Raw genomic sequence first — 26781 nt, forward strand, 5'->3', positions numbered from 1 at the left:
GGGAGGTAATCTCAGCTGCGGGAACCAAGTAAAGGTTCACAGTTCCACATGCTCATTTTCGAGATTCTTCTTCAGCAAATACCAGGTACCCAACATGTAGAGTGTAAAACCTTTATTTTGTATGTATTTGTACTCTTCCCAGCCTTTACAAAATGCCATCTCTTGTTTTTTTTTTATATTTTATAAAATGCATGAGAGAGGAATGGCTTTTATTCCCAAACTTAAAGTAAAAATTATATTGCACTCCATCGCAAAAATCTGAAATTACAACCCCCAGTCTATCTGCCCGTAGATTTCGCATCAATCCACTATCAAGATTCATCCAACCTAACGGTCGGTGGTATTAAAAATTCTGGAGTGGGCTGAACAGTCATTCTCCCAATTTTAATAAACCCCCCAACCCTATCCGTATCAGGTGTATCTATACTATCCATTTCGGAGTCCACCAATACACAGATACAATACGCCGATCAATATTTTAATCCTTGCTCATTAATGTGTGATACTCCATCAAATCGTCAACCACTCAACCCCCTATATTTATATTTTTATCAAATGTTTCCCATGCACGGCCATTCATCAGAACACTTTAAAAGGGAACAATCTTTAAACATTATTATCTTCTCAAAGGCTTATACAGTATTAGGATAGCATCCACACAAGCCACGATTTTCTTTCCCTGTTTTTTGCTATGTCAGAAGAATGTTAATTTGATTCGTTTCAAAAATATTTGCAAAACGAACTATGCAAATGAAAAAAACAAAAAAAAAAAACAACAAAGATGGGAAATGCCACCATATTTTGCTTGAAATTGAAAGATCAAAAGCAAAATAAATACTGAACTTGAAATAAATGAAAGTGTTCTCTCAAAAACAGAAAAAAAAAAAGAAAAAGAAAAAGTGGGAACACAATACTACCAAAATTCCAAATGGGCATCCCCGGTGAATTTCTCTGCTTTTTCTTCTTTACGCAATAATAAGAGAACCTCCGTTCACTGCAGATTTGTGTTTCTCTATTGATGAGAAACTGCTGTTCATAGCAAACCCAACAAACTCCAGCCCATTTTCGTGAGACTCTAAAGACCAAAACCATCTAATACAGTATGTGATCAGATACACATGCACTATGTTCCCCCTCCCATCATCCTCTAAGTATCATCCATCCAGCACCATCTCACTTATCTGAATTTAACACATGTAAAAAGGTTTGCACTAGGATAAATAACTGAACTGACTATATATATAAACTGAGAAAACTCAGTTACCATGTCACCACTAGGTGATTATATTTAGATCATAACTCTCAGGTTCAGAATTTGACTCAATTCTGCATGATATAGTCAGGCAGTCATCAGCACCCATTGGATTTGCCCAGACTGATAAAATATTATTGCATCATGATCTATAGCTGCAGAGCATGGGGTGTTTTGGAAAATCAACCACTTGTCTAGCAATTCTCATGGTCATAGGAGAATCGGATAGTTTAAGGCTTTGAAACACTATTTTTTGAGGTGGCTTTTAATAGTCACTTTGTTATTTCCACTTTAACATATAAAATTGATCTGAAACTGATACTTAAGTTGCAAAACTTGCAAATACATGAAAAGAAAAATATATTTGAGAGAGAATAAAATACATTATTCTATGATGATGACAATAGAAGCCGTGCACAATACACAGAGAATCAATTACCTTTACAAGGAACAAAACCAATCCACCCTACAATTCCATTCAATCTCAGTATGTAATGTTACAAGGAAAATAGCCATTTACTTCCGCACAATCCTCGTTTTCACACCTTCTGAAATTTAAAAATATCAAAAGCCTTAGGAACTAGGAAAAATCAACACTCAAAATCTATCTTCATGAATAAAGCATATCACGTAATACAAACCTTCAACTTCCTCAAATTGAACTTCCTTGACCAGTACAGAAGAAGTATTGTATTCAAATCTACAGATTAACATGAAAAATTAGGTAGCTAAACAAAATCATTTAGCAAAATGTCAAGGGAAAATAGGATAATAAGGAAATAGTAATGAAATCATTCTTTATCTTATCAAAAACAAAAAACAAAAAAAAAAGAGATGCACAAAATAATGGAATTAATGGGCCAATTGACTTGGTTTATTTAATTCATTCATTTTTTACGAAAAGTAGGGAAATTTATTGATAGAAGAAAACATGGTACAAGTCTTACTCTACTAATGGCCTCATATTGGAAAGTATGCACAAATAACTTGATTTATTACTGCTGAAAAGTATCATTTGATTGTCATTCAACAAATCCAAGATCATGCCAATTAAGAAATATGTAACCAAATTATGGATACGTTACAAATTGATGAACCATATTTTTCTAAGTTATTTCATTTTTTAAATTGATACTTGTCTAACTAAGGAGTTATTTAAATTGTTTCTATTTTCTAATTGAGACACCATTTTTTAAAGTGGTCTTGAAGAATCTAAGTTAGCTTCTGAAATTATGACACCCTTGTTTTTATTGACAGATCCCCTCTCTTGTCTTTAAACAATGGTATTACGTATGTAATTGACATATGTAAGAAGCTTTTACTTGATGAACATGGTATTATGTACCAATTTCTATGTATAAATTCTTGATGCTGAATATTAATGGCAAAGACAACATTCTTGTAGCTATTTCTTATCCAATATTAGAGGGCAGATAATGGGAAAGAAGGATTAAAGAAAAACAATAAACCCGGTGTTCCAACAAATGGGTAGTATAATTTTTGAGCTTTTCATTGACTAACATAGAGCACTATTTTACTCACCAATTAAATGTAGGCCACTTCAAAAACCAGAGTGGGATTTCATTTCTCCTGAAACAAATGGTTTCTACAGAGAAGAACATAGTGTATATTTCTAAGAGGTTATGATTGTTTAACCATGTCACTCATGTGAAGTGTCTACATCTTTTGACTTGTTTGGAAGGTTACCTAGGGCTATATTGGAGGAAGATAAATGGCTTTGGAGTAAGATGCTAATGCTGCTTTAAGTTGTTGGATAGCAGACCAATCCCCTGGGACCTAATAAAATGGTATTCTTGATGTGGTGTGCTTCCTCGAACAAAAATACATAGGTTCAGTACCAACAACCAATAAGATGATCATCAATAGCTGCATCTTATGTTTCGAAAGGGCAGAAACCACAGATCATCTATTAAATATGATCTTTAGATTATATCATCTGAAACCAGTATTTTCATAATTCAAGAAACCATTCAATGATACCAAGAAGTTATACGAGCTGACCTTGATTTGATAGAGCCGAAAGTTAGCCTTGAAAGAAAAATTATATGGTATCTATTACCATTGTCAATTAATTTGATATTTTGCATTTTCTATAAAAAATAAATATACATGTTTAGAGATCACATGTAAGTTGGATGTCCCCCTTCATGGTAATACAACATTTTACTAAAAGAACAAATGAACATGGCACTAGCAATTGATATTAACTCTTGAACATCATTATGTTTAGATAGCTCAATATGCTAGAAAGTATCTACAATTAAGTTTTGTAAGATTAATTAAAAATTTGACAAGCATCCCTGAGATGATCGCCATTTCACTTTTTATGCAGGGAGAGATGGTGTTCTGACTGGCCACTGTGTGAAGATTTCCCATCACTTTATGGCATTGCTACTAACAAGGGAGGCACCAGTTAAGAACTATATTGACTTATGTAACTCTAAGCTGGTGTGGTGTCATAATTTTAGAATACATTTGAATGATTGGGAATTGGAGATGCTTGAGGAACTCTTGAAAAGACTGAATGGAGTCCATATGAATGTCCATTTTTCCGAGGCTATTGAAAACAGGTCTCATCTTCACTAAATCTTGTTACAGAGCTCTAAGTGGTTTCTCCCCTACAATCCCTTGAGCTTGGATTTGGAAGGTTCAAGTCCCTTTGAAGACAATCTTTTTTGTGTGGTCTGCTGGGTGGGATGTGGGAAAAGATTTAGACTGTTAACACTTTGCAGAAAAGGGGCATGAAACTGGAGAATGTTTGCTGCTTGTTCGTAGAGGTGCCAGAATCATCCAACCATCTGCTCATACATTGTCCTGTATCTCATATGATTTGGTGCCAGTTTCTTCGGTTGTTCCACAGACAGTGGGTCTTTCCTTTTTCTATGGCTGATCTGCTGTCTTGTTGGAGGGTGGACAATTTTACCTTCCATCATTTGTTGGACCATTTGGAAAGAGAGAAACAGCAGAATGTTTGAAGCTAAGGCCTCTACCACAGAAGCTATTATCTGTAGAATTGAATGAACCTAGATGAGATGAGCCAAAGCACTAAATCAGTTCTCAGGAGTTACTCCTGTTTGCTTCTGGAATGAATGGAGTTCCATCATTTTTTGAACATACTGTATATGTCATGCAGATATCATAGTCACACTTTTTGTAAATTCTGAGGGTTTCTCCCTTTTTACAGTAATACAATATTTTTTTGCTGCTTATAAAAAAAAAATCACTATCTTCTTACATTTTTTGATAGGCCACTATCTTTTTACGTTTTTTGATAGGCCCAATGTTTTAAAATTGCAAGGCGCAAAAAAGGTGTAGGGGTCAATTTGCACTTGAGGCACACGGCACAAGGTGAGGCACACGCCTTTTTAAGCAAGGCACAAAAAAATAAAAAAAATATATTAAACATAATATTGATAAAAATATAAACTTAAATTTTAAAATAAATGTTTTAAAAAACCTATTATCTAAAATTAAAATACATAAATATAGCATGTAAAGCATATTCAAATGAGAATTTAAAAATAAAATCAAACATATAAAACCCACAATCTCTTTTTTCTCAATTGCATTACTTCAAGTAGCTAATGTGATGTAAAACATATTACATTCCTTATTCTACGAGCCTCCTTTGTGCCATGCCCCTCGAAGCAAGCCCAAACAAGTCCACGTTAGGTCTTAAATTCTTAGTTCTCACATAAAAAATAATGATTTTATAGTTTTAATTAGGATGAATCAATGAACAATATTACCAAATAAAGCAAAAAAGTGTCAATTTTTCAAAAGGCACACGCCTGGGCTGAGGCGCAAGGTGCACTAGGCACATGCCTAGGCGCACCAGGCGTGTGCCTTTTGAAAGGGCTGCGCCTAGGACCTGGGCGAGGCGCCTACCCTAAAATGCGCCTTTTAAATCAATGGCCACTATCTTTTTTTACATCACAGTTTCCCCTGCCCCAAAATAAATTCTCTGTCCACTCCTTGCCGAAGCATCTATCAATCTGTTAACTGATCTATAAACCCAAGTTGCATATACAATTCTGTTTCTTTTGATCTCATTATCTCCCTCATAATGTTGCTATACTGCTAAGGAGTTCTTTCTTCATCCTGCATCCAGCCCATCACCAATTGGGTTCTCCCTTAATTTACAATTTTGTATAGTTTAAGTCATTTTCCAGCCTAAACCTTTGTAGCACTGCTAAAATCTCTGCCCCTGTTGAATCCCATGGCCTGCTGGTTCAGAATGAGGATCTATTCTACTTTGTATATGGATAAAGCATGTATGGACCCACAGTATAATCAATCAATTAGGCATATCTATGGAAGTTGTCCTGGTCAGATATTCTTTTACACGAGCCTGAACCATCTTCACAATTTTGCTTATTACCTAAAGAAATACAAAAGATGGGAGACTACATGGTGTAGGTATTTCCAAGTCCACAATTAACAATACTCAACTTTGGACAATTCAAAGGGGTTCCACGAAATAAATGGTAAAGGATCCAGTTCGCATGGCCATGCCACATATAGAAGGACAATTTTAGCCTAAAAATGAAGAACATTTTTATGGAAATATTAGGACGTGAAAAAACAACATGAGTATCAATTACCTATTGGAGAAAGCCACCTCCAGTTCATACTCTGATGTGCTCTTGGTAACTTCAACTAACATTGTTACAATCTCTGTTTTCCTTGTACTGGCCATGAGACAATCATACTCGCTTGGGATGATAATGGCAAAGAAGTTATCGTTTAATTCACTCAAACAAAGCTTTTCAACAGCTGCAAGTGCTATACGCCGCTTAAGTGAGCCAGTTTCTGGGTCAACAATGTAAATGGCAAAGTCGGTAATCAACAAAATACGCCGTCTCATCTTCCCTGATCCAGTGAACTTCAAAACCCTATCAGCAAAGACCACTTGGTTATCACCTGCAGAAATTGAAGATATCCCATTAGCATATACAAATATAGAGCGTGCATCTAACATTCTTCATTTGGTAGATCACACCTACAAATTTTGTTGCCCAGATACTACAGAATTGGTTTCATACCCATCAGAAAACTTCAATATTCAGTACAAGTTCTAATTCAAAACTCAATCCATGACATGACCACTCTGTGTATACAAGATAACCTAGAAGAGTAGTAGCGGAAACTGATGTCACGCAATCTGGCAAATTACCCCTCATCAGAAACTGTCCTGCTAGAACATATAAACTATCTGATTCGAGCTTCTCTGCAATGGTTAGTAAGAAACTACACTGAACCTACAAAAATGAAAAGTTTCTTATCGAATGATTAGGGTGTTCTTGATAGGGTTTCTCCTCTTTTCTGTTTATAGGGTGCCAACATAATGCCAATAGTTATATACTTATATGCCAAAAATAAATGGAAAAAAAAAAGAGGAAAACGATTTCTAACCAAGCAGTAAGCATGCATCCTACAAGTTTGAGAAGCATTCATCAATCATCTACTAGGATATAAATTAATAAAAATATTCATCAACATTTCGTTCAACAGAACCAACTCGAAAAATAATGGAACTAAGACGAGAAAGTTGCATTGATGGGAGATGAGTACCACAATCAAATTATCATATTCCGATAGTCAAAAAGATACGAATCTAGAAGAGAAATCGTATCTTTTTACTGAAATCTAATAATCTAAGGCTTTTAGGAAAAAAAAAAAAAAATAAACATCAAGTTGTAGATTTTGGAGCATGGAATCGTTATTAAAGTAGTGGAAACTCGAAATTTTCTAGAAATGGCACAACTTATATGGAAAAGCATAAACTTCGCAAATTTGAGCTAACGATTGGAACTTAGAAAAAAGATGGATAATACAACAGGAAAACGTTAGAATATCAAATCTCTAGCAAGGAATCGAATTTTCAGATATACTAAGAAAGAGCTAAAGCAAATTTCAATGAAATAAGCGCACAAGCATATACCTTGTTTCTCCAAGATCTTCATGAGGTAAGGTTGCGAAGGAACGTCTAGATAATCCCCTTTGTAGTCTCTGCGAAACGAAGCTCTTCTTCGGACTTTGACACCCATAAAAGGTTCTTGCTCTTCCGTAACGTTCTCTGAAGGCTTCAATCGAAGTCTTTCGTCTTGGGGAGCTAGGGTTTCTGAGGCATCAAACTGGATATGGATTCTTCGCGATCTCAATCGCTCCATGCTTCCTGCTTTCGGAAGCTTGATGAAATGGATCGTGTACCAGAGAGCTCCGAATAGAAGAGTTGCAATTTGACGACGCGTCTCCTTGGAAAGGAAAGAAGCCTTTTAACTGTGGAATTGGTGTCAAAGGAATAATGTGAATGGATTCCAATCGAACGGTAGAATAAAAAATATGACAAGATTGACTGGAGGGGCCCATGCCAAAAATCAATCCTATCCTACCTGCAAGAAAGAAAGAAATTTATTTACAAAAAACGGAAAAAGATGAGGAAGTAGAAGGTAGCCAGCTGGTAGGGGTGGATTCGAGCCGAAACGAGTCGAATAATAAATAAAAAATTATATATAAAAATATTTTTTATTTGATATTTAAAATATTAAGAATTATAATAATTAATAATTATAATATTTTTATTATACATATATTATTTTTTATAATTTAATTATATATATCAAATATCAAATAACTCATGAAAAACTCGGCTCTTTACCACCCCTACCTACTCCTAGAACCAATTTGTAGTATTGGTTTCGTTTTTAATAAGTGTCTTTAAAAGAAATGCTGGGATCACACATTCACATTAATAGGACAATAAGCAATTGATAAACTGAGAAGTAGGGACAAGTTCAATGCAGATTTCTGATTTTCACTACAGATCTATAAACATTCAAAATGTCAATAATTCACACTCTATGCATCAATGCACCTACCCCAATAATACTTTGACCCAACAAATTCTGACCCTAGACTGAACTGTCATTCTCCCCCTTCTATTTTCAAAAAAAATCGATGGAAAGTATTAAACCTATGATATTTTTTTAAAATACCTATTTTACCCCTGTATGAGTTATTGTATACCTATTTTTACTAAAATACCCTTTGCCCTCTCTTATTATCTTGGTTCCTCTTTTATTACACTAGTTTCATCCAGGTGGGACTCGAGGTGATTGGGTAGAAAACTCTGGTTCAAGCCACATAAGAGAATGAGAACTAGAGCTCAATCTACCTCTCCAACCTTCTACTTTTGATGCAATTTTAAACCTTTTGCAATTACTTTCATGATGAATCGACAAGCTATGTAACATCAACATCCTGCTGCATGTAAAACAAAATGCTTGTGGCTGAATGGCTCTCTTCTACTTCCATTGATGATGGCGAAGAGAGAGAGAGAGGGCAGAAAAACAATGGAGATCCCATCCTATCTTTGTGAAGTTGGAGCGGATCTTCTTGTTTTTAAAGAGAAAAACTCAAATAGAAAAGCAAAAAAAAAAAAATTGAAAACATAAAAAGGCAACAGAGAGAAGGGGAGAGCTCACCGTGGTCGGAGATGAACACTGGAATGGAGGCGGGAAGCTCAGACCAGTTGTTGCTCAAAGAGATTGGGGCACGTTTCCGTCGAGAGCCCTCACAATTTTTGTTTCTTCTCTCTACGGTGACGATTTGTCTGTTGCAGATTGTGACGAGATGCTTCTCCTACAACCATTCAACTAGAACTTTTTAGTTGGAAAGATTGATCGAACAAATCGTTGAACAGTCAGGACTATTATAATTCCGATGAAGAATATTTCGAACACTACAACAGCTACAAACTAAACGAAAGGGAAGTAGAATATTCCGGTGAAAAAAAATGAACTCTAATGAAGAAACCGGCCAACAAGCAACTGTTAGGGTTAGGGTTCGAGTGTTTCAATAGTACAGGGAGTGTAGTGAGTTGCTCAAGTAAGGGCAAAAATGGTATTTTGTAAATAGCTCAGATGATGTTTAAGGATAAAAGTGTAATTCTATACGTTTTCTGTCTTGATTATTGAGAAGGGAGGTTTTTATCGATTTTTATAAAAATAAAAAAGAGGTTTTTGTTAAAGTTAAACTATAGGGCAAGTTTTTATGATTATCAGAAACTTCAGGGAAAATTTTTGTATTTTACCCTTCAAGAAAGCACTTAACAAAAAATAGGTTTAAGGTGGTTTTTTCTAATTACTTATTATCAAAAATTCTGGAGCGGTTCAGTCCCTAAAAAGTTTTCTAATACCCAAGCTACCCCGCGAATGGAGTAAACCCTTGTCTTCTCCATTCGCCCAGTTCGAATAGGGTAGTGGCAGCAAGAGTTTGGAGGGCGACTGGTGACGACTTTAGTGGCATGAAATCGACCGGTGGGTGGGTCGTTTTGCATTTCCAAACGTTCATCTTCGTTCAAAGCTTGATTTTTCTTTGTTTTTTTGAAGTGTTTTAACATTTGAGTTGTTGCTTGCGTGATTTCTCTCAGATCTGAAATTTTGGACAAAAACCCCACCTGAAACTCGCATGCGATCATTTCCTAATCCTACTACTTTGGTCATTTCAATGTTTTTTACCTTTTTTTTGTATATTTTAGTGAAAACCATTTTTTTTTCAATTTTTCAGTAATATATGAACTAAAAAATGATGTAATGTTGTATGTGTATTTGGTTTTATAATATTTTGTATGAACAACTACAATTTTTTTCTCGTTCTTGTTGAATATTACATGAATAATAAGTAATTACTGAATTTTCTTTTGTCTCGTTCTTGCATATTCCGAATTTTGCTTATTTTTTGGAATTTTAATATGAATAATTGGTGATATTTTTTTTTAATTCTTATTGCATTCGTGTGGTGTTTCTAGTATTTTTTTGATCCGTTTTTGTTGAAGATTATGTTAATAATGTGCTCAAATATGTGATTGATGACTTTTTTTTCTTGATTTTTAATATGAACAATAATATGCTGAAATAAGTAGTATTTTTTTGGTTGTGATGTTTTCTACATTTTTTATTAAACCAAAATTTCATTTATTTTTTATTATTAATATGAATAATATGATTAATAATTTATTTTTTGCATGAATACTAATAATAATTTATTTTTTATTATTAATGTTTTCTTCAGTTTTTGCATGAACAGTAATAATTTATTAATATTAAATCAAAATTCCATTTATTTTTTATTATTAATTATATGAACAACATTACGTGATTGTAACAAGTGTAGACATAGGTTGCCATGTGTTTACCATGAGCCTCTGAATTTTGAGTAGACATAGGTTGACGTGGACGTTTGAAGTAAACATATGGCAGATCAAGTGTATTGGTAGATGGCATGTGGCAAAAATAACAAGGTAATGCTAATGATGCCTCACTTATTATAAGTTTTTTTATTGGTTACTCGCCTTTACCGCTGGCCGTAATTGAATTTTCCGGCATAGTAAAATACTTTTTCTACCAACATTAACAATGCTTCACAAAGGTGACGAGAGCTGCTATACACTTGGACTCAATGAATACTTTGTTAAAGAGATCAGACTAAATTCGATTTAATATCCTATGGATGTGTAAAATATGGATTCAAATTCAATTTGTTTAATATTCAAATATCTGCAAATTTATATAAAATCGACATAAGTTTATTAGGCTTCAAAAAATGCATAAATAAAAGTATATATTAAAAATAAAGAAATCTAATCTACTATATATATCAAAGTTGGATGGGCCTTTGTTAAGGCGGCGTGGCCTTCTCTTCCCGCAAGAAAAGGTATTCATCATACTAAAATTGTTTTTTTTCATGCGAAAATAGCAGGATGGGCCTTCCATATGATAAAACCGAATAGTCTGATATAATAAGACAAAAAACACATTTTGGAAGACCACCGATGAAACCAAAGCCCACAGAAGAAGTGTAAATGAATCTCAAAAGACTATGAGAGGAACAGAGAATGAAAACCTCTGACCGTTGATCGCAAGTAGTATTGGCATCGCATTGCTTAGAAGACTCTGCTTCGCCCATTTATTCTTAACATCAACTGTTCACTTGAAAGTGAAAAGGGTTAAAGAGGACAAAAATGGAATGATGGATGTTGTAAAACCCATACTTCAAAGAGAGAAGACAGAGAAATGAAAGAAATGAAAAGCAGAACAAGACAAGTGGATATTGTGAAAAGCTACAAAAATTCTGCTATTACCAAATAATTTTCTTTTGCATGTTTAAGCTGGTTGGATTATATGCTATTTTTATTTCATTTATACAGGGTTTATTTTACAGATGTCCTAGAGGTTTCTCGTTTGTGTGTTCAGGTATGTTGGTTTTTCTTTACAAACTAATTTTGTTTATTGCTTTATTTGTTCATGTTGTTTTTAATTTCTTGATATTAAATTTAGGTTGATGTCTTTGTTTTGAAAAATTCAATGTTATTCATGTAGGACATAAATCAAACCCGAATTCCTATTATCCATCGTGAATTCATTGGATTTTTTTGCTACTTTGGATTTCAGACAGTGCTCATACTATCGTTCAGTTTTTGTTCTCTTTTTTGAATTGCTTATTATTCAGTGTAAAGATATGTAACTGCTTATTATAAATTTGTATAATAAATTTTATACAATTTAATTTTTTTGAATAATCTGAATTTTCATTTGTTAGTTATTATTAGCATTAATAATAATAATTAGGAAAATTCCCGATAGATACCCTATACTTTAGGTCGAGTGCCATTTTAGTACCTGAACTTTAAAACGCGACAATCTAGTACCTGTTGTTAATAAGTTCTACGGTGCTACAATTCTTCTTCGCTTGTAAATAGTAGTTTGTACGCTCCACCAAGTGGTTGGGACAACCTCAATTGCCCTAGCATTCTATTTCTTGTTCGTGACAGGAAGAAACCATCAGAGACTGTGCACTAGAGGACTGTCGCCAATGTCAACAATGGCCCTACAAAAGTGTAGAGTACACAACCACTGTGCTTGCTCCTATAGGCGTATGGATCGTCGTTGAGCCATTGGCACTCAAATTCTCATGTCAATACAAGAACCAAATCTTCAAGGTAATAGTGAGAGTTCCAGCATGTGGAAGCTGAGACCCCACCCGCTCACCATCGGTAATGAGTGGGGTGGTAGGATTTCTAAAAGACTCGGTAGGTGCCAAGCCTACAACAAAAGTTCTACTAGCATTATGCTTGGCAGTATGCAATCGCCACGTGGTCGTGGAGGTGGGAGTGGTTGTAGAGGTGGTGGAGACGGTGGCAGAGCTAGAAGGATCGACGATGGAGTGGGCGCTAGCTACGCTAGAATTTCTGTGTACGGTCCTAGTGGGAGATGCGGAGCTGAAGGCCCACACCTTGGCCATTCCAATACAGGTAGAGATGGTAACGAAGATGGCGGGAAGAGGGAAGGAGCATGGGAAAAGTGCTCTAGTAGTGTTTTTGGAGGGGGTGGCTCTACCGAAGGAGGTTGGTCGAGTACTGGTGCTAGCGTTGTAGGGAGAGTGCAGCGCAAGGGCGAGGAGAAAGGGGGCCCATATTCTAAAGGTGCTTTCAAATACATGTAATTGAATTCTATGATTTTAAGTAGGGGTGATAATGGGCCAGGCCGGTCTTTGCACTTATGATAAGGGTTATAGCTTAGGCCCGAGCCCGGCTCGGCCCGGGGTTCTAGGCCTAAAACATAGGCCCTAGCCCAGGTCTATACGAGCTCGGGCTGGGCCGGGCCTGATTCCAGGCCAATGTCACTCATATATAAAACATTACATATCTATATATTAAATGACATAACATACATATAGACATATTTTATACATTATATAATATAAAATAGTACATGTAATATAAATTATACATGTCATGTTATAATATTTATATATAAAATATATAATATAATGTAAAAGCATGTATACATATGTATATATTATACACAAAATGTGTAAGTTTAAATATATGTAGGCTGGGTCGGGCTTAAAGTATTAAGCCCAAGCCCGGCCTTAAAATTTGTGGGCCTGATGTGGGCCCCGGCCCAGGCCGGGCCTGAACACAAAACCCAGGCCCAAGCCCGGATTATCTGGACCAGGATTGTGCAAGCCAGGCTGAAATGATCACCCCTATTTTTAAGTACAACCAATACTCAGTTCAAGAAATTTTTTTGTTTGGAAAAACGGTCAAACAGGTCTTCTGCGTTCTAATATGAACTATTTCTCATCTGTGTTCTTTCCACTTGCTTCTTTCTAAGCTTGCACCATAGATAGTTTTATTTTTTTTATTTTTTTTGATAGATATAACAGATTCGGACTCTAAAAGAAGTTTGGGTTTTAAAAACATGGGTTTGTCACTTCCTTTATTTTGGGCTCTTGGAGGATAGCGAGTGGGGAGCCCTTTAATTTGGGCTCTTGGGTTTTCATCATGAAATGATGGTTCGAATTGTTGAGAGCTTGGGCTCTATTTCATTTTCTTGAGAAAGAAGATGATGAACAACATGTCTTATTTCCAAGGGTAATTTTGATATTTTTCAAAAGTCTTAATCGAACATGAGGTCATGCGATATACATAACTGACAGTCCATTAAGTGTAGGTAGTAGATTGTCGCATTTTGGAAGTTCAAGTACTGGATTGTCGCATTTTAAAGTTTGGCTACTAAATTGGCACTCGGCCTAAAGTAAAGGGTACCTATCTGGAATTTTTCCTTATTATTATTATTATTATTATTATTATTAGGGTAAAATACAAAAACCTCCCCTGAAGTTTCTAATAATCATAAAAATCTCCCTTATAGTTTCACTTTAGCAAAAACATCCCCTAGATTTTTAAAGAATTTGATAAAACCCTCCCTTCCATCAATGTCTAAGATGGAAAACACTAAACGAAAGAATCAATTTTTCTAAATACCTAATTTACCCTTTTGCAAATTAGTTGCATCTATTTTTAGTTTTTTACTGAAATAATACCCTTGCTGACATATTATACTCTTTCCTCTCCTGCCGACCTCTTTACCCCTGAACTCCACCATTTGAAGAATAGGAAGACAACATTCATTTCACCAATCCAAACCCATTATTCAGCTCTCTTTTCTTCTCCTCCCTCCTCATTGTCCCTACATAACACACTGAATTGTCCTCGGAAGCTCTCTATGGGGGTGGTTCGGTGTTGTATTCCAACGCATGAAATTAATCCACTCTCTCTTTTAAACCATGAGAACATGAAATTAATCCAGCAGTATTCCAAGTGAATAGAACATGGAATCTGATGAATCTTTGATTGAGATTTGAGGGACCATACACTACTATACTAGAAAAGCGGAGGTTGTAGGTTAACCAGCATCTGTCCTGCAAACTGCAATGAAGATTGAAGAATGATCATAACTCATAACATAACATGACCTCTCTCTTTCTCTCTCTTCGTTTGACGTTTGAATCTGACCAATGATCATCACCATCGATCTGAGTGTAAACTTGATGGCCTGTCTTCTTCTTTAGATGACACTTGGTTGGGAATGGCGACCACCGTGCCTCCAACAGTGGTGTTATATTTGCCATGGAGATTCAGGCTGTGTGGAGGCAGTTCAATGCTGTGTAGGGACAATGATGAGGGAGGAGAAAAAAAGAGAGAGATAAATAATGGGTTTGGATTGGTGAAATCAATGTTGTGTCCCTCCTCTTCGGACAGTGGAGTTCTTTGCTGACATGCATAAAGTATAGTAATGCAAGAACTAGTTTGTTGCTGCTCAAAAACTATGAATCTTGATATGTTCCTTCTTTACAATTCCGGCCTGAATGAGGAATGTCAAACATTTTTCTATTGATCACCTTGAAGTTTAATAACTTGGCCTAGCTTTGGGTCCTGGACAATAGTACCATTGCAACAAAATTCCTTCTTCATATCCTTGAGTATTTTGAAATAATTGAATTCCTCCCTCAAACCTTGCACTGTTAGGATGTTCCAACCATTTCTCTGCTATATATGCACATGCACATACTCCTTTGCCATAGCACCTCAATCCTTAGCATTTGCCTCTATAAAGGGATGGAAGGTTGTAGGAATCTGGATGTCGTATTCAGACATGAACCTTGGACGTTGAAAGTGGAGGACTACAAATGGAGTTTCAAATGTATGACTAGTTGAAGAAGAAAGAGATCGACGGGAGAGGAAAAGGGGATAACATGTTGATAGGGGTAAAATAGGTATTTAGAAAAAATGATTAACCGATTTAACGTTTTTTGTCTTGGTCATTGACAGAAGGGAGGTTTTCATCAAATTCTTTAAAAATCTAGGGGAGGTTTTTTCTAAAGTGAAACTATAAGGGAGATTTTTATGGTTGTCAGAAACTTCAGGGGAGGTTTTTTTATTTTACCCTTATTATTATTATTATTATCATTATTATTATTATTATTATTATTATTATTATTATTATTATTATTATTATTATTATTATTATCCATGTGGAACTCCATGTGTGGGCCTACATGAGCTCTCATGTGTCATGATGTGGTGATATGGCGATTTTTCATTGAAATGTATATTATAATTATATAGAAAGCATTGTTTATATGTATGAGTAAAGCGGGGGCTAAAAGTGTCATTCAACATAATCACTCGTGGGAAAAGTAACTCACCAAACATCCCCGCTTAATACATGCTTAAAAAACACAATAAGTGATAACACAAGTGGATTGCCAAACACCCTTAAGTGGTTATTAAAAGAAACACTTCTAAAAAATACTTGTGCAACAAGTACTTCTTTTAACAATTCACCAAATATAGCCTAAGTCATGCCAAATGTATATTCTTAGCTATTCTGATTAAAAAACAGGAAGAAAGAAACAAAGAAGTATATGTTTAACTGTTCAAAGAGGATGGAAGCGGACAGCCCTTCAAATCATCAAATGACTCACTGACACCCAAATTTTGGCTCTCTGGATTTTTCACTAAAAATATATTATAAGTGGTCTATGTGGCAGAAAATAATTGGCTCCTACTCCAATTGGAGAACATGCATCCTACCCAAGGCATTTTATACAGTAAATTTAAAGTTTAGGGTTACGGTTTAGGAGCGACTTAGGGATTTAAACTTTAGATTATAAGGTTTAAGGTTTAGGGTTAGGGTTTAATAATTTAGGGCTAAGGTTTTTGGGTTTAATGTCAGGATTTAAATCTGAAAAATAAAAAGGTGGTAGGAGCCAATGTGGCACCCACTTTGCAAATCCGTAAGCCACTGTTGTTCAGCCCTCCCAAACGGGCACTCTAGAGGTTTCTCCAGAGCAGATCAATCAAAGCTTCACCCATTACTGAAGCATGAGAAGCAGTGATGATTCGACTTCATTCATGTCTATTTACGCTCTAGCATAGTTAATGAGTGGCCCATTAATTCCTCAGTCTGGAAGGTTAATTTGGTGCACCCACAGAGTTTCATGGGTTACCCACTCATTTACTTCTTGTAAGGTAATTCTTTTGATACCCCCTTTTTTTGTTAAAAAAAAAGAAGAAAATAAAAAAGAAATTCGTTAGAGAGGGAAGTTTTTCCATTGTCTAATTAAGTTTAAAAAGAGATCAAAGATTGTCGTTGTGGACTCGTCATTTAATGGCAACCTATTAATAACAGAAACATGGGCTGTAAAAGATCAATTATGGATTTCCTGGGATGGAAGTATGGAATTACTACTAGTCTTTCTGGATTTCAGCTAATTCACGATGTGGACTCTGGTTTCTGCTGTAATCGAGGCTTTCCATTAGCCATGTCTTAATGGGATAGACTGTTTAATTAAGTCGAGCCTTCTCACACTCACTTAAAGAAGCTTTTCATTGATAGAGTACATACTGGTTGTTAGTCATTATTGATTTCTTGGGAGAAAGGTAGATACATGTAGCCATGTAGGGCTGTCAATGCATGGACCGGATCGGATATTGGTCCAATCCGATTCTACTATATATGGAACAACCTGCACCTCCTAGTTAAAATTGATTTTAATTTTTAATTTAGATTGGGTCAATTCTAAATCCGGTCCATTGACATCGATCCGTACTCTTATAGTCTTATCTTATGTTAATGGACTGGATATGGATATTGGTTCAACCTGACCTATTCTAATATAAATCCATTACAAATGGACCAGTTCCAATCCAAATTGATTTTGATTTGGACAGGGTCCAACCCAAAACCGGTCCATTGACACCCCTAACTCTAGTGTAATCTGAACTCAGATGTTGCCACGTTGGACTCGGTAAAAATGTAAAATCAAGAAATGCACAGTAGAGTACACTAATTTTCTCTGTCAACCCTACCAAAAGAAACTTCTTTCCATTTCTTCAAATACCTGCCTAATTCAATCTATAAAACACTCTCAATAATTAACAAAATGTGGTAAGAAATCCTTATTTAGAAACACTGATGATGAGTGATCTAAACATCAAAAGCTACTGCTACTGCTCTGAGAGAACTGAGAAGATACCATCTCTATCAAATCCATCTCTTTCTTGCCATCTGAAGAAGATTGATTCCTCAGCAGGTCTATGTCTGGGTTTTCGAAATAGTAGTTCTGACTCATGGAGGATGAAGAAGTAGCTCCATTCAGGAGATAGGAGAGGTAAAGATCTGAGTACAGATGTGATGTCTTGGTATCTTCTCCAGAGATGTTATCAACGTACGCGTTTGTGATCGGGGTCGTGGAAGAGTAGCCACTACATTCATCCGCCTCGATAGATGTCTGAGAGTCAAAAGGGAGAGGATTTTGGAAATCCCAACCATGACCTGTATCTTCATTTGTAGACTCCACAATCGTACCATCGGATGACTGTTCATAGATGTTCTCAAAGAATTTTGTGATGAAATGCAATTCCTCGTCGTATGTCTGGACAATCAATGTCAGAAAATCCTCTGTGAGGGTGGATTCAGATGTTTCTGGGAGTGTAACACTTAACTGTTTTGATGGGGTCGTGGGGAGTGTGGAATCAGTGGCCTTCGTGTTAGTGGGAGTAGTCGGGGTTTTATTGGTGGAGTTATCCTTCAAAATCTTCTCTATGTACTCTTGTAGTAGAGATGGCTTTGATTTTCCTCCTTGAATTGCTGCTTTTTTGAGCCTTCTCTTTGAATTTTGCCTTCTTTTCGTAGCATTCCAGTGGTTCTTTATCGCATTTTCAGTCCTTCCAGGGATTCGCTTTGCGATTTCTGCCCATTTGTTTCCAATCTTCTCATGGGCTTCAATCAACAATCTCTCTTCTTCTTCACTCCATGCATCCTTCTACAAAAGGTAACGAAAAGAAGATGAAAGAACAAACATAAAGCATGAATGGCGTTTTCTAGGAAAGCCCTTCAATATCACATGAAAATGAAGACTAAACTGAAAATAAAAAAGGAATGTGAGTGAGAGATGCTAAACAAGAAATGAAGGCTGACCAGAGAATTGTCGGGTTTACTATGGAAAGTTTTAAAATGAGCACACAAATTTAGAGGGGTATGCTATGATTAATATTTTATAAATAAATAATATCTAATAAGAAAAAAAACTTGGTTACACAGTTGATAACGGTACTATTCTATCATATGAATTCTAGTAATGATTTTTTTTTAAATCTGTATATATATTATTAGAAATTAGAATGTATTTTCTACATAAAGTTCTGCATATATAACATATGTGATGCATATGTATAAGAATTATAGAAAAAAGAGAAAAGTTTTTAAACAATCCAATTATGTTGTGTTTGTTTTGTCTCCCGTTTTAAACTTGATATTACTATAGTGTTTTGGAACTTGAAAGAGGTTATATTAGTGAATATAGTTCTATAAAGGAGAACAAAACTAACTTATCTTTCGTATTTGCCTTATAAAAGCTGTAAATGGAAATGTAATGTTTGCACAGAAAAAAAAACAATATTTTTTCTACAGTTATTACAACTAGCTAAGAGCCTCTACTAACTAATAAAATCTCTTTCAACCATAACTGTAGGGCCTATTCGTGGAAACATTTCAATATAACTGGATGACATCTCTTACAAAGTAATAGGGTTTTCTTTTATCATTGTATAACCTGTAAAAAAAAATAATTATAACAAACTAACCAAAATGCATAACTTCTTGTACATAAGGATATCAGTTGTTGCAGAAAATCAAAAACCTACATGTGAAAAGGAGCCAGGATTTCATGAAGAACTTCAGAAACAAAGCCCAGATGAAAAAAAAAAGTTGTGATGGAAACCTTATTCAGATCTCATGATCAGTGCATACAGGAAAGAAAATACAAGGAAATAAAATGAACATGTACAGAAAAGAAAATAAATATGCCCACGAAAATAATGAAGACAAGCAGAAGAAACCTTGATATCAGGGCGGAGATGATTATGCCATCGTTCTCGACACTGCTTCCCAGCCCGACTAACCAACTTCTGAGCAATATGAGCCCATTTCTTCACACCATATTGCTTCACCAATCTTATCAATAATCTTCAGAAAAAGAAAAAAAAAAACGTACAAATTAATATTAATCTTCAATTCAAAACAGACTTTTTAAGTTAAATGTGTATCAAATCTATATAACAGTTTTGAGCATCACCTGTCTTCTTCATCCGTCCACTGTCCTTTTATCAAATTAGCAGAAGATCCACCCTTGGTTCTCTTACCTAAACTCACTGCTTCCTTCTCTCCCAATGTCACCTTCTCTATTACACCCAACTTTTCGTGATTCCTGTTCTCACTCGTCCAGTTAAATGAGTCTCCATCTACAAATAACCCATCTACGAAGCTCATATTTTGAAGATTAGGCAACGAAGCTCCAGTAGAGTAACCATCGGTTGCACCACTAGTAGTTGAAAGATCAACGAACCCATCTGAAGAAACGAGCGTCTCTCCCTCAGTTACATTTAACTCGGTCGGTTTCTGTGATAAATCGCTTGGACTCCAAAGAAACCTCTCAATGGCTGTTAATGGAGTAGTACTAAGCCGAAACAAATGAAGGTTCTGTTTCATGACGGCAGCTTGAAGAAGATTAAAATTAGAAAAGAAAATTGCTTCTCAAATTACCTGCATCAAAACTGCACTCGATTTGGGCTGGCTTTTCCTTCTCTTCCAATCCATGTAAGAGAACACGGTTATACAAGACAGAACTCTTTATTAGTCATTTGATAAGCCACACTTGGGCTGGTTTTTAACAACCATCGATCTTGGGTGCATCCAACGGCTGAGGTTTGACAGCGTCTGTAACGCCTCAGCTTCCTTTGGGACAAAAGCTGAAATTAGAGGTAGGGGGGTTAGTCATTAGTGGGTTCATTTTTCATTATATTAAGCACGTATTTGATTAATTTATTTTGAAATTACAAAAGATGAGGGAGAAATTGGAAACCCTTTTAGCTTTTATTAACTAATAAAGTTTTAATTATGAGAAAAGAGTGAATTCAGGGAGCATTTCATGCTTCATCATTAATCATTGGATTAGTGCTGTATTAATTTCGACTGTGATATTACTGATATACCCCTAATAGTCATGCTGCTATATTTGGAAACTGTCCGAGTTTGAGTAAATCATGGATGATAACGAAGCCCAACTGGCGTAATTCATGAATCATGACTCAAGAAAGACAAACCACTAGTCATTGCTCTGAATTTTTTTCTTGTGAGCTTCTCATAAGTCGCATACTTTAAGGTGGAACGATGAGTTCAAACAAGAATACCATTAGGCTATATTTGATTTGATAAGCAACAAGCAGAGGGAGTTCAGGGAAAGTTTTTGAGTAATTTCACAAAATTTCTTAACAACATTCACCTCAAAATTCTCTTTCTCTCTTATTTTCTACCAACCAAATACAGCATTATTGTCACATTGTCTAATTAATTAATTAATTAATGTTGGACCAGGATTATAACCCTAATCCACTCTACATGCTTAAAGAAAAGGAACGTTAGATTTTACAATTAAATTGGCGGGTAGACCAGCATTTATTACTTTTGAAAATAGAAAAAAGAGAAATAAATATTTCATAAAGGAGCATAATTAAACTGCATTATCGTTATTGCAGTAAGATAGATGACTGACTATTTTTTTTCTCCCTAACGACAATTAGCATTTAGCAGGTTCAATTTAGGTATCTTTGTAACCGATTTTGTACAAGCATAAATAAATACCATGCGCTTTAAAGATTTTGTATTAATTAGTAATTAGAATTTTGACTAGTTCGTCGGTCATCTTTCTTATGCTTATGCCTTGTGGGAATTCCCAGGTGTCTTTGTTTAAAGCTTTAGATATTTTACCCCGCTACAGTTAGGGCTGTAACTTCGGGTGGACCCATCCCAAGTAGGGGTGTCAATTGGATCAGGTCTGTTTTGGATCCCATTCAGTCCAATTGGACCTGGTTCAGTCCATCTGTAATGGACTCATATTGAACCAGCTCGGGTTGGATCAATATCCGATCCTTTGACAGCCCTAATCCTAAATCCAAGCCAATTCAGTCCTAGATTTTGCACGTTTCGGGGCTTTTTGGACTCTAGACTTGGCTAGAAAGTTTGAGAGCTTGACATAAACTTGGGTTGAGGGCCTCAAAAGCTAGATTCTTCCAGATAACTTAACCCACCTAATTTGAGGCCCATTCCCTTCAACAAAGAATAATCACGTTACATCGTCCTTTGATGAGGACATAATTATATTTGTTATATATTTTATGTTATGCATAGCGGGGACCCCATGCGATGCACGGAATATGAATTTTATATCATTTGCCTCACAAAATATATAAGTAAACAATAATGTAAGTCATAATAAATATTGCTATTAGAAAAAAATGAATTTAAAAAATCTCTAGATCAAGTTACTAAATTTGCATTATTATGTAAAAAATAAATTAATAGAGTTTCAAAGATAAAAATAATGTTGAACCATCCTTACAATGTCATCACTGTTGTTGATTCTGCAACAAAATTTTTGTAATCATTAATATAATTTAGTTAAATAAATCAAAATTTATATGAATATAATTTTAATTCACTTACCAGGTTCAAAGATCGTATTCTTCTACAATGAAATGATTCAAATATAACTTTGTATTCTTAATAGAAGTAGAAATAATTTGCCCTGTTGTCATGTATATCATGCATAAGCAATGATGCTATTTATTGTTATCTATATAAATTCAAAAAGATAGAGATTTAAATTACCATTGTAATGTCTCACTTGCACATAATTGTGCAATGTTCTTTCAATTCTGTAATATGTAAATCAATAACATCTGCGAGATGATTTCATAAAGTAAACTTTGTTGACACTAACCTGTTATATATAATAAAGTACGTTAACATTAAATAAAATACATATTATGAATAAATATTATATATAGTACATATATGCACCCATGATCCAATAAGAGAATGCTTCTCTTTTTTACATTTGAATACAATTTAGAAGTAATTCCCACATAAATAATTATTCTGATGACATCTATTATGTATAATAGGGTTAAGATAAATAATATTTAAAGAAACTCATTATATATACTATAAATAAAAATTATACATACCTACAAATATATTCTTATCGGCATATTCAAGCATTTTGTCAAAAGAGACCAAATTATACATACCTGCTTATGGTATATTCAACATCAGCACAATGGATTTTCAGACGTGAAATACAATATATAGATCCTTCATTAAGTAAATGCCCAAATTTCTCAATTTCCGTATTAAACAATTTAACTTCTACATCATCACCTTGTAATAGAATAAGGTAAAAATTGAGTATCTATAACATCTTGCATATTATTTAATATATTAAACATACTTCAATATACTTAGGAGTGTAAAATTACCTGAGAATCAAAAATATCATTTTGCAAACCTTATAGATCATATCAGTTGACCTGCATGTATGGATATTCAATTTTTTATATGGAACCCAAAGGTGCATCTTACAAATTGGCGTAGGATGGAATACCATGTTGTTAACACATTTAAATCATAATTAAAATAAAATTCTTTAATGAGTATAAAATTAAAACATTTACATAAGAAAATTTCTCAAAATATGAACAAAGTGAAATGTTTATAAGAAATATAAATTAAAACTAAACTCTGTCAATTTTTTAAATAACGCTTTAAAAATCAATACAATATTTTCTAATTAAATTTTAAATTTCGTTCTTTTTTTTTCACCAGTCACAATGCTCCATACAGTGTGACCTGAACAATTAAAAATTTAACTTATATTAGTTACAATCTAAGAAAATGAAAAAATATTAATATGTTATGATAAAAAACATATACTTACTGATATTGCCAGTAGAGCATGTAATGATTCTGGGGTTTTGATTACAAGCCTGGAAATGGATTTGAGACTTACAAACTTTGCCAGCCCTATAAAAAGACGAAGGTAACAAAGAACCACATAGAGAGACAGTTGGAAATAGAAATGAAAGTGTCATTCAATCGACAATAAATGCATAGGAAGATCCCTAACAATACAAATCAAATAAAAACAGTATGAAATGGATTAAAAGTTCGAGTTTTTGAGCAAGCCAAAAACATAAATGGTGTTGAGATCCTAAAGAATGAACCGAGAGACAAACTGGCGTTGGGCATACCTAAAGAATCATCCAAAAAATGTAGTAGCAACGATGGATGAATGGACCTGGGCTTAGCTTCTCTTCTTTATTACTTTATGGGCCTCGTACTAGACCTGGTGTGTTTTATTGGACCTTAACCAGTTAATGTTAGTTTTGTAGCTGTTTGGTGGGCTTCCGGCTTAGAGCGCGTAGATGTTCAAGTTGAAGCTAGTCAAAGAATTTGTGAGCCCGTACACTGGACTATTGTTTTCTGGCACTACTTAGAAGAAGTTTGCTGTTTATTTTTATTATATGTTTTGTCACTAAGAAAAAAAAAATGAAATAGGGTCTGTGTGGTTCACAGTTAAAATTGGAATCAGAATCAGAATCGAAATGGTCGACTATTTGATTCAGACAGGAACCGTATTAGAATTGAAATTGGCTGGAATGGGATGTAATCCCCAAAGGAGGGGGAGGGAAAAATCATTCCCTCATGGAGGAATACTATTCCCTAGGAATGAAAATAATGGGATTTCAATTCCACTCAACCAAATAATTAGAATTGAAATGGTCCAGTCCAATTCTGATTTCAAATTCCTATTCCCACAAACCAAATAAGCCCTACATATTCAAAATCAACATTAACAGCTGATTTGTTCGTTCATCCAAAATCTGTTATTTTCCTTGTTATCCAATAACCTCGGACTGTATAGCCAACATGAGGGGAAATAAAAAAAAAAATGTTCTTGGCATTATTTTGGAGAGAAGCAAAGTGAAGATTCAAGTTGCAAAGCAGAAAGAATAAACTTTATTTCATGAAAACAAAGGACTTGTTAAGGACAGGTGGAAACTGTGCAAAGGGTTCGGCGTTCAAATTTGGCCCCTTAACATAGAAGCCTCGGCCCATATTTTGAACTGTGCAGGAAAATTGAGTTTTTAGGCCTAATGGTAACTAAAAATTCCAAAGTTAGTTTTGGTCCAAATCCAAGACCCAAAGCTTTAACAGAAGAAGCCTTACCTTGCCTTTAACGCTAAACGAATTAATAATTGATTTTCTTACAAAATTTCAGATTACTTGTTAGATGTTAACGAAAAAAAAATCAGGTTCATTTGATTTGCAGTTGGAAACTTGGAATCAGAATCAACTAGGGGAATGGCATTCCATTAAGAATAGGAATTGGAATTGGAATTGGATTCTGCATAACTAAGTGATCGGAATCAGAATTCCGATTTTAGACCCTTGTTTCCAGAAACCAAAACAGACCCTCAGATTATCTTTTGTTTTTCTCTTTCATTTTTTTTTTCTAAGGCAAAAACAAAGCATTCAATTTATTACTTGAAATATCATTTACAATGAGAGTGCAAGGAAATGTGAATCAGGAGACCATGTATGTATGAATGCTTTGAATTCTATAAACAAAGCTTCGCAATCCAGTGAGAATCACATGCATGCATTCATTCATCATGGGCACAGAGAAATGATGAGGTACCCGAAAATAACCCAGGAATCTTCACTGAAAAACTTTGAATATCTAATATTAGCTGTAAAATCCATCAATACATGGATGATATGGATTGTGGGATTGAACACGTGACAAATCCAGCTGGCCAAAAAGGCAGAAATATGGAAAGCTCCTTAATTGATTTGATTCAGCTCATTCATGGACCATTTAAACTTATCCAGGATTAGGCCCAGGCTCTAAGTCCTTGGGTTGGGATGGGTTCAGATTGGTTCAAAATTGGTAAGCTAGCCTAGAAATAATATTCTAATTTCTACAAACATAAATTATAGCATGTATATTTATTTAGTTAAAATTTATATAAACTAAAAGACAAAAAACACCCCCAACACCCATGTTTTGACTTTAGTCATAAAATAAAAGTGGTTTTCTTATCCTTTTACCAGGGATGAATCTGATTGATCGAAAATGGGATGTACCCAAATGAGCCTGCTTTCAGGAATGTTAACTTAATAGTTCACTTTTTGTCCTCTAACTTTCCAATTAAAACATGGATGCATTTTGAATATGCCTAGCAATACAGACATATCTATATACCCGGTGGGGGCATATTCCACCTCATATTCCACGTAGGCAGTCCAGACTCCAGAGGGTAGCCCATCTCATCAGATGGATTTTCTACACGCTAGCTACACCTTTCAATCATTCAATTGGGTGAAACTAGATGGACGGTAATGTAGGTGATAACATTGAATATTGGAGGGAGATAATAATATATATATATATATAAGGGACAAATAGCTACCGAGACAATTACATCAACAGTTGTCCAATTATTCACACTAGGAGACAACATTGGACATGATCGATAGAGTCGACTTGTTGCTCTTGGCAACTGGGTCTGCTGCATCACAACGCTTCAGAAGAGGAAATAAAGAGAAGAATCCAGATCCATCATCCCTTTGTCTGTGATGGTTTGGTGCAACAGAGTCATGCAATGTATGAGAAAGTTAACTAGGATCACTATTTAACCATTATGGTGATGGCCGAGGGGCCAGGTCTTTAGTTAATAAAACTCAAAAGGTGATGGCCAAAGAACGGGGTGTAGCTTTTGAAATGACCATCTCTTGGCTTGTTTTGTGCGGCTTTTAGTGCTTTGTCTAAATTCCAAAGCCCAATACAAATAAAGCTAGCATAGCTAGACAAACAACATATGTTACACCGCGTTTGTTTGATTCATAAGATAATGACCAAATTAAGCCTTCCTCTGTTTAAATGTCTTCAACAAGTGATTAAATCTAAAGATTATGATATCAGGAGCCACTACAACCACCCATTCTAAACATTAACATCATATAATACGATTAGAATATTTTGATTTAATTTTTATGGTCTAAACATGAAGCCAAGGCAAGCATCAGCATTATGCAATCACCAAATCTGAAATCTGATTATATGATCTCAAGTGAATTGTGATCTGCTCCATACTAAGCGCTCTTGACACCAATTTCACAGTCACATCCCACCATGTAATGAAAATATCTCCCATGAATAATAACATACAAGTATGGAATGTGAGGGGCAAA

The 26781-nt window shown here is 35.0% G+C and overlaps 2 protein-coding genes and 1 pseudogene across 3 annotated transcripts; all 3 read right to left on the reverse strand.

Moving 5' to 3' along the window:
* Nucleotides 1–811: 811 nt before the first annotated feature.
* LOC104601231 (myosin heavy chain-like protein) lies at nt 812–7542 on the reverse strand. 2 transcript variants are annotated; one of them, XR_016081959.1, is made up of 5 exons: nt 7218–7542; nt 5878–6196; nt 1894–1952; nt 1692–1800; nt 812–1181 (listed from the first exon to the last, which is right to left on the reverse strand). XR_016081959.1 is itself a non-coding variant. In XM_010264498.3 (4 exons), exons 1-4 carry the CDS (start codon nt 7444–7446, stop codon nt 1769–1771), a joined length of 639 nt encoding a protein of 212 aa, XP_010262800.1. In that variant the 5' UTR covers nt 7447–7542; the 3' UTR covers nt 1596–1768. The 2 variants fall into 2 exon arrangements, 1 of the variants encoding a protein (XP_010262800.1); XM_010264498.3 differs by lacking the exon at nt 812–1181 and having other exon boundaries at nt 1596–1800.
* Nucleotides 7543–14940: 7398 nt separating this feature from the next.
* On the reverse strand, nt 14941–15278 carry LOC104601332 (protein translation factor SUI1 homolog pseudogene; annotated as a pseudogene).
* A 2327-nt stretch (nt 15279–17605) lies between these two features.
* On the reverse strand, nt 17606–20217 carry LOC104601334 (transcription factor MYB64). The gene is made up of 4 exons (XM_088896970.1): nt 19763–20217; nt 19527–19653; nt 18202–18451; nt 17606–18132 (listed from the first exon to the last, which is right to left on the reverse strand). Exons 1-4 carry the CDS (start codon nt 20173–20175, stop codon nt 17621–17623), a joined length of 1302 nt encoding a protein of 433 aa, XP_088753096.1. The 5' UTR covers nt 20176–20217; the 3' UTR covers nt 17606–17620.
* Between the last annotated feature and the right edge of the window lie 6564 nt (nt 20218–26781).

This window comes from Nelumbo nucifera, chromosome 2 (assembly GCF_055504915.1).
Source record: "Nelumbo nucifera cultivar China Antique chromosome 2, China Antique-T2T, whole genome shotgun sequence".
Lineage (NCBI taxonomy): Eukaryota > Viridiplantae > Streptophyta > Magnoliopsida > Proteales > Nelumbonaceae > Nelumbo > Nelumbo nucifera.

Bases quoted from the DNA above. Each gene is read 5' to 3' on its own strand.
- LOC104601231 (XM_010264498.3), bottom strand. From the start codon at position 7,446: ATGGAGCGATTGAGATCGCGAAGAATCCATATCCAGTTTGATGCCTCA. The intron at 6,197-7,217 runs GTATATGCTTGT...CAATTTCTGCAG, and splicing joins GAAGATCTTGGAGAAACAAG to GTGATAACCAAGTGGTCTTT. The intron at 1,801-1,893 runs GTTTGTATTACG...TTTAAATTTCAG, and splicing joins TCAATTTGAGGAAGTTGAAG to AAGGTGTGAAAACGAGGATT.
- LOC104601334 (XM_088896970.1), bottom strand. From the start codon at position 20,175: ATGAAACAGAACCTTCATTTGTTTCGGCTTAGTACTACTCCATTAACA. The intron at 19,654-19,762 runs GTGATGCTCAAA...CTTTTTCTGAAG, and splicing joins TGGACGGATGAAGAAGACAG to ATTATTGATAAGATTGGTGA. The intron at 18,452-19,526 runs GTTTCTTCTGCT...TACCTTTTGTAG, and splicing joins ATCTCCGCCCTGATATCAAG to AAGGATGCATGGAGTGAAGA.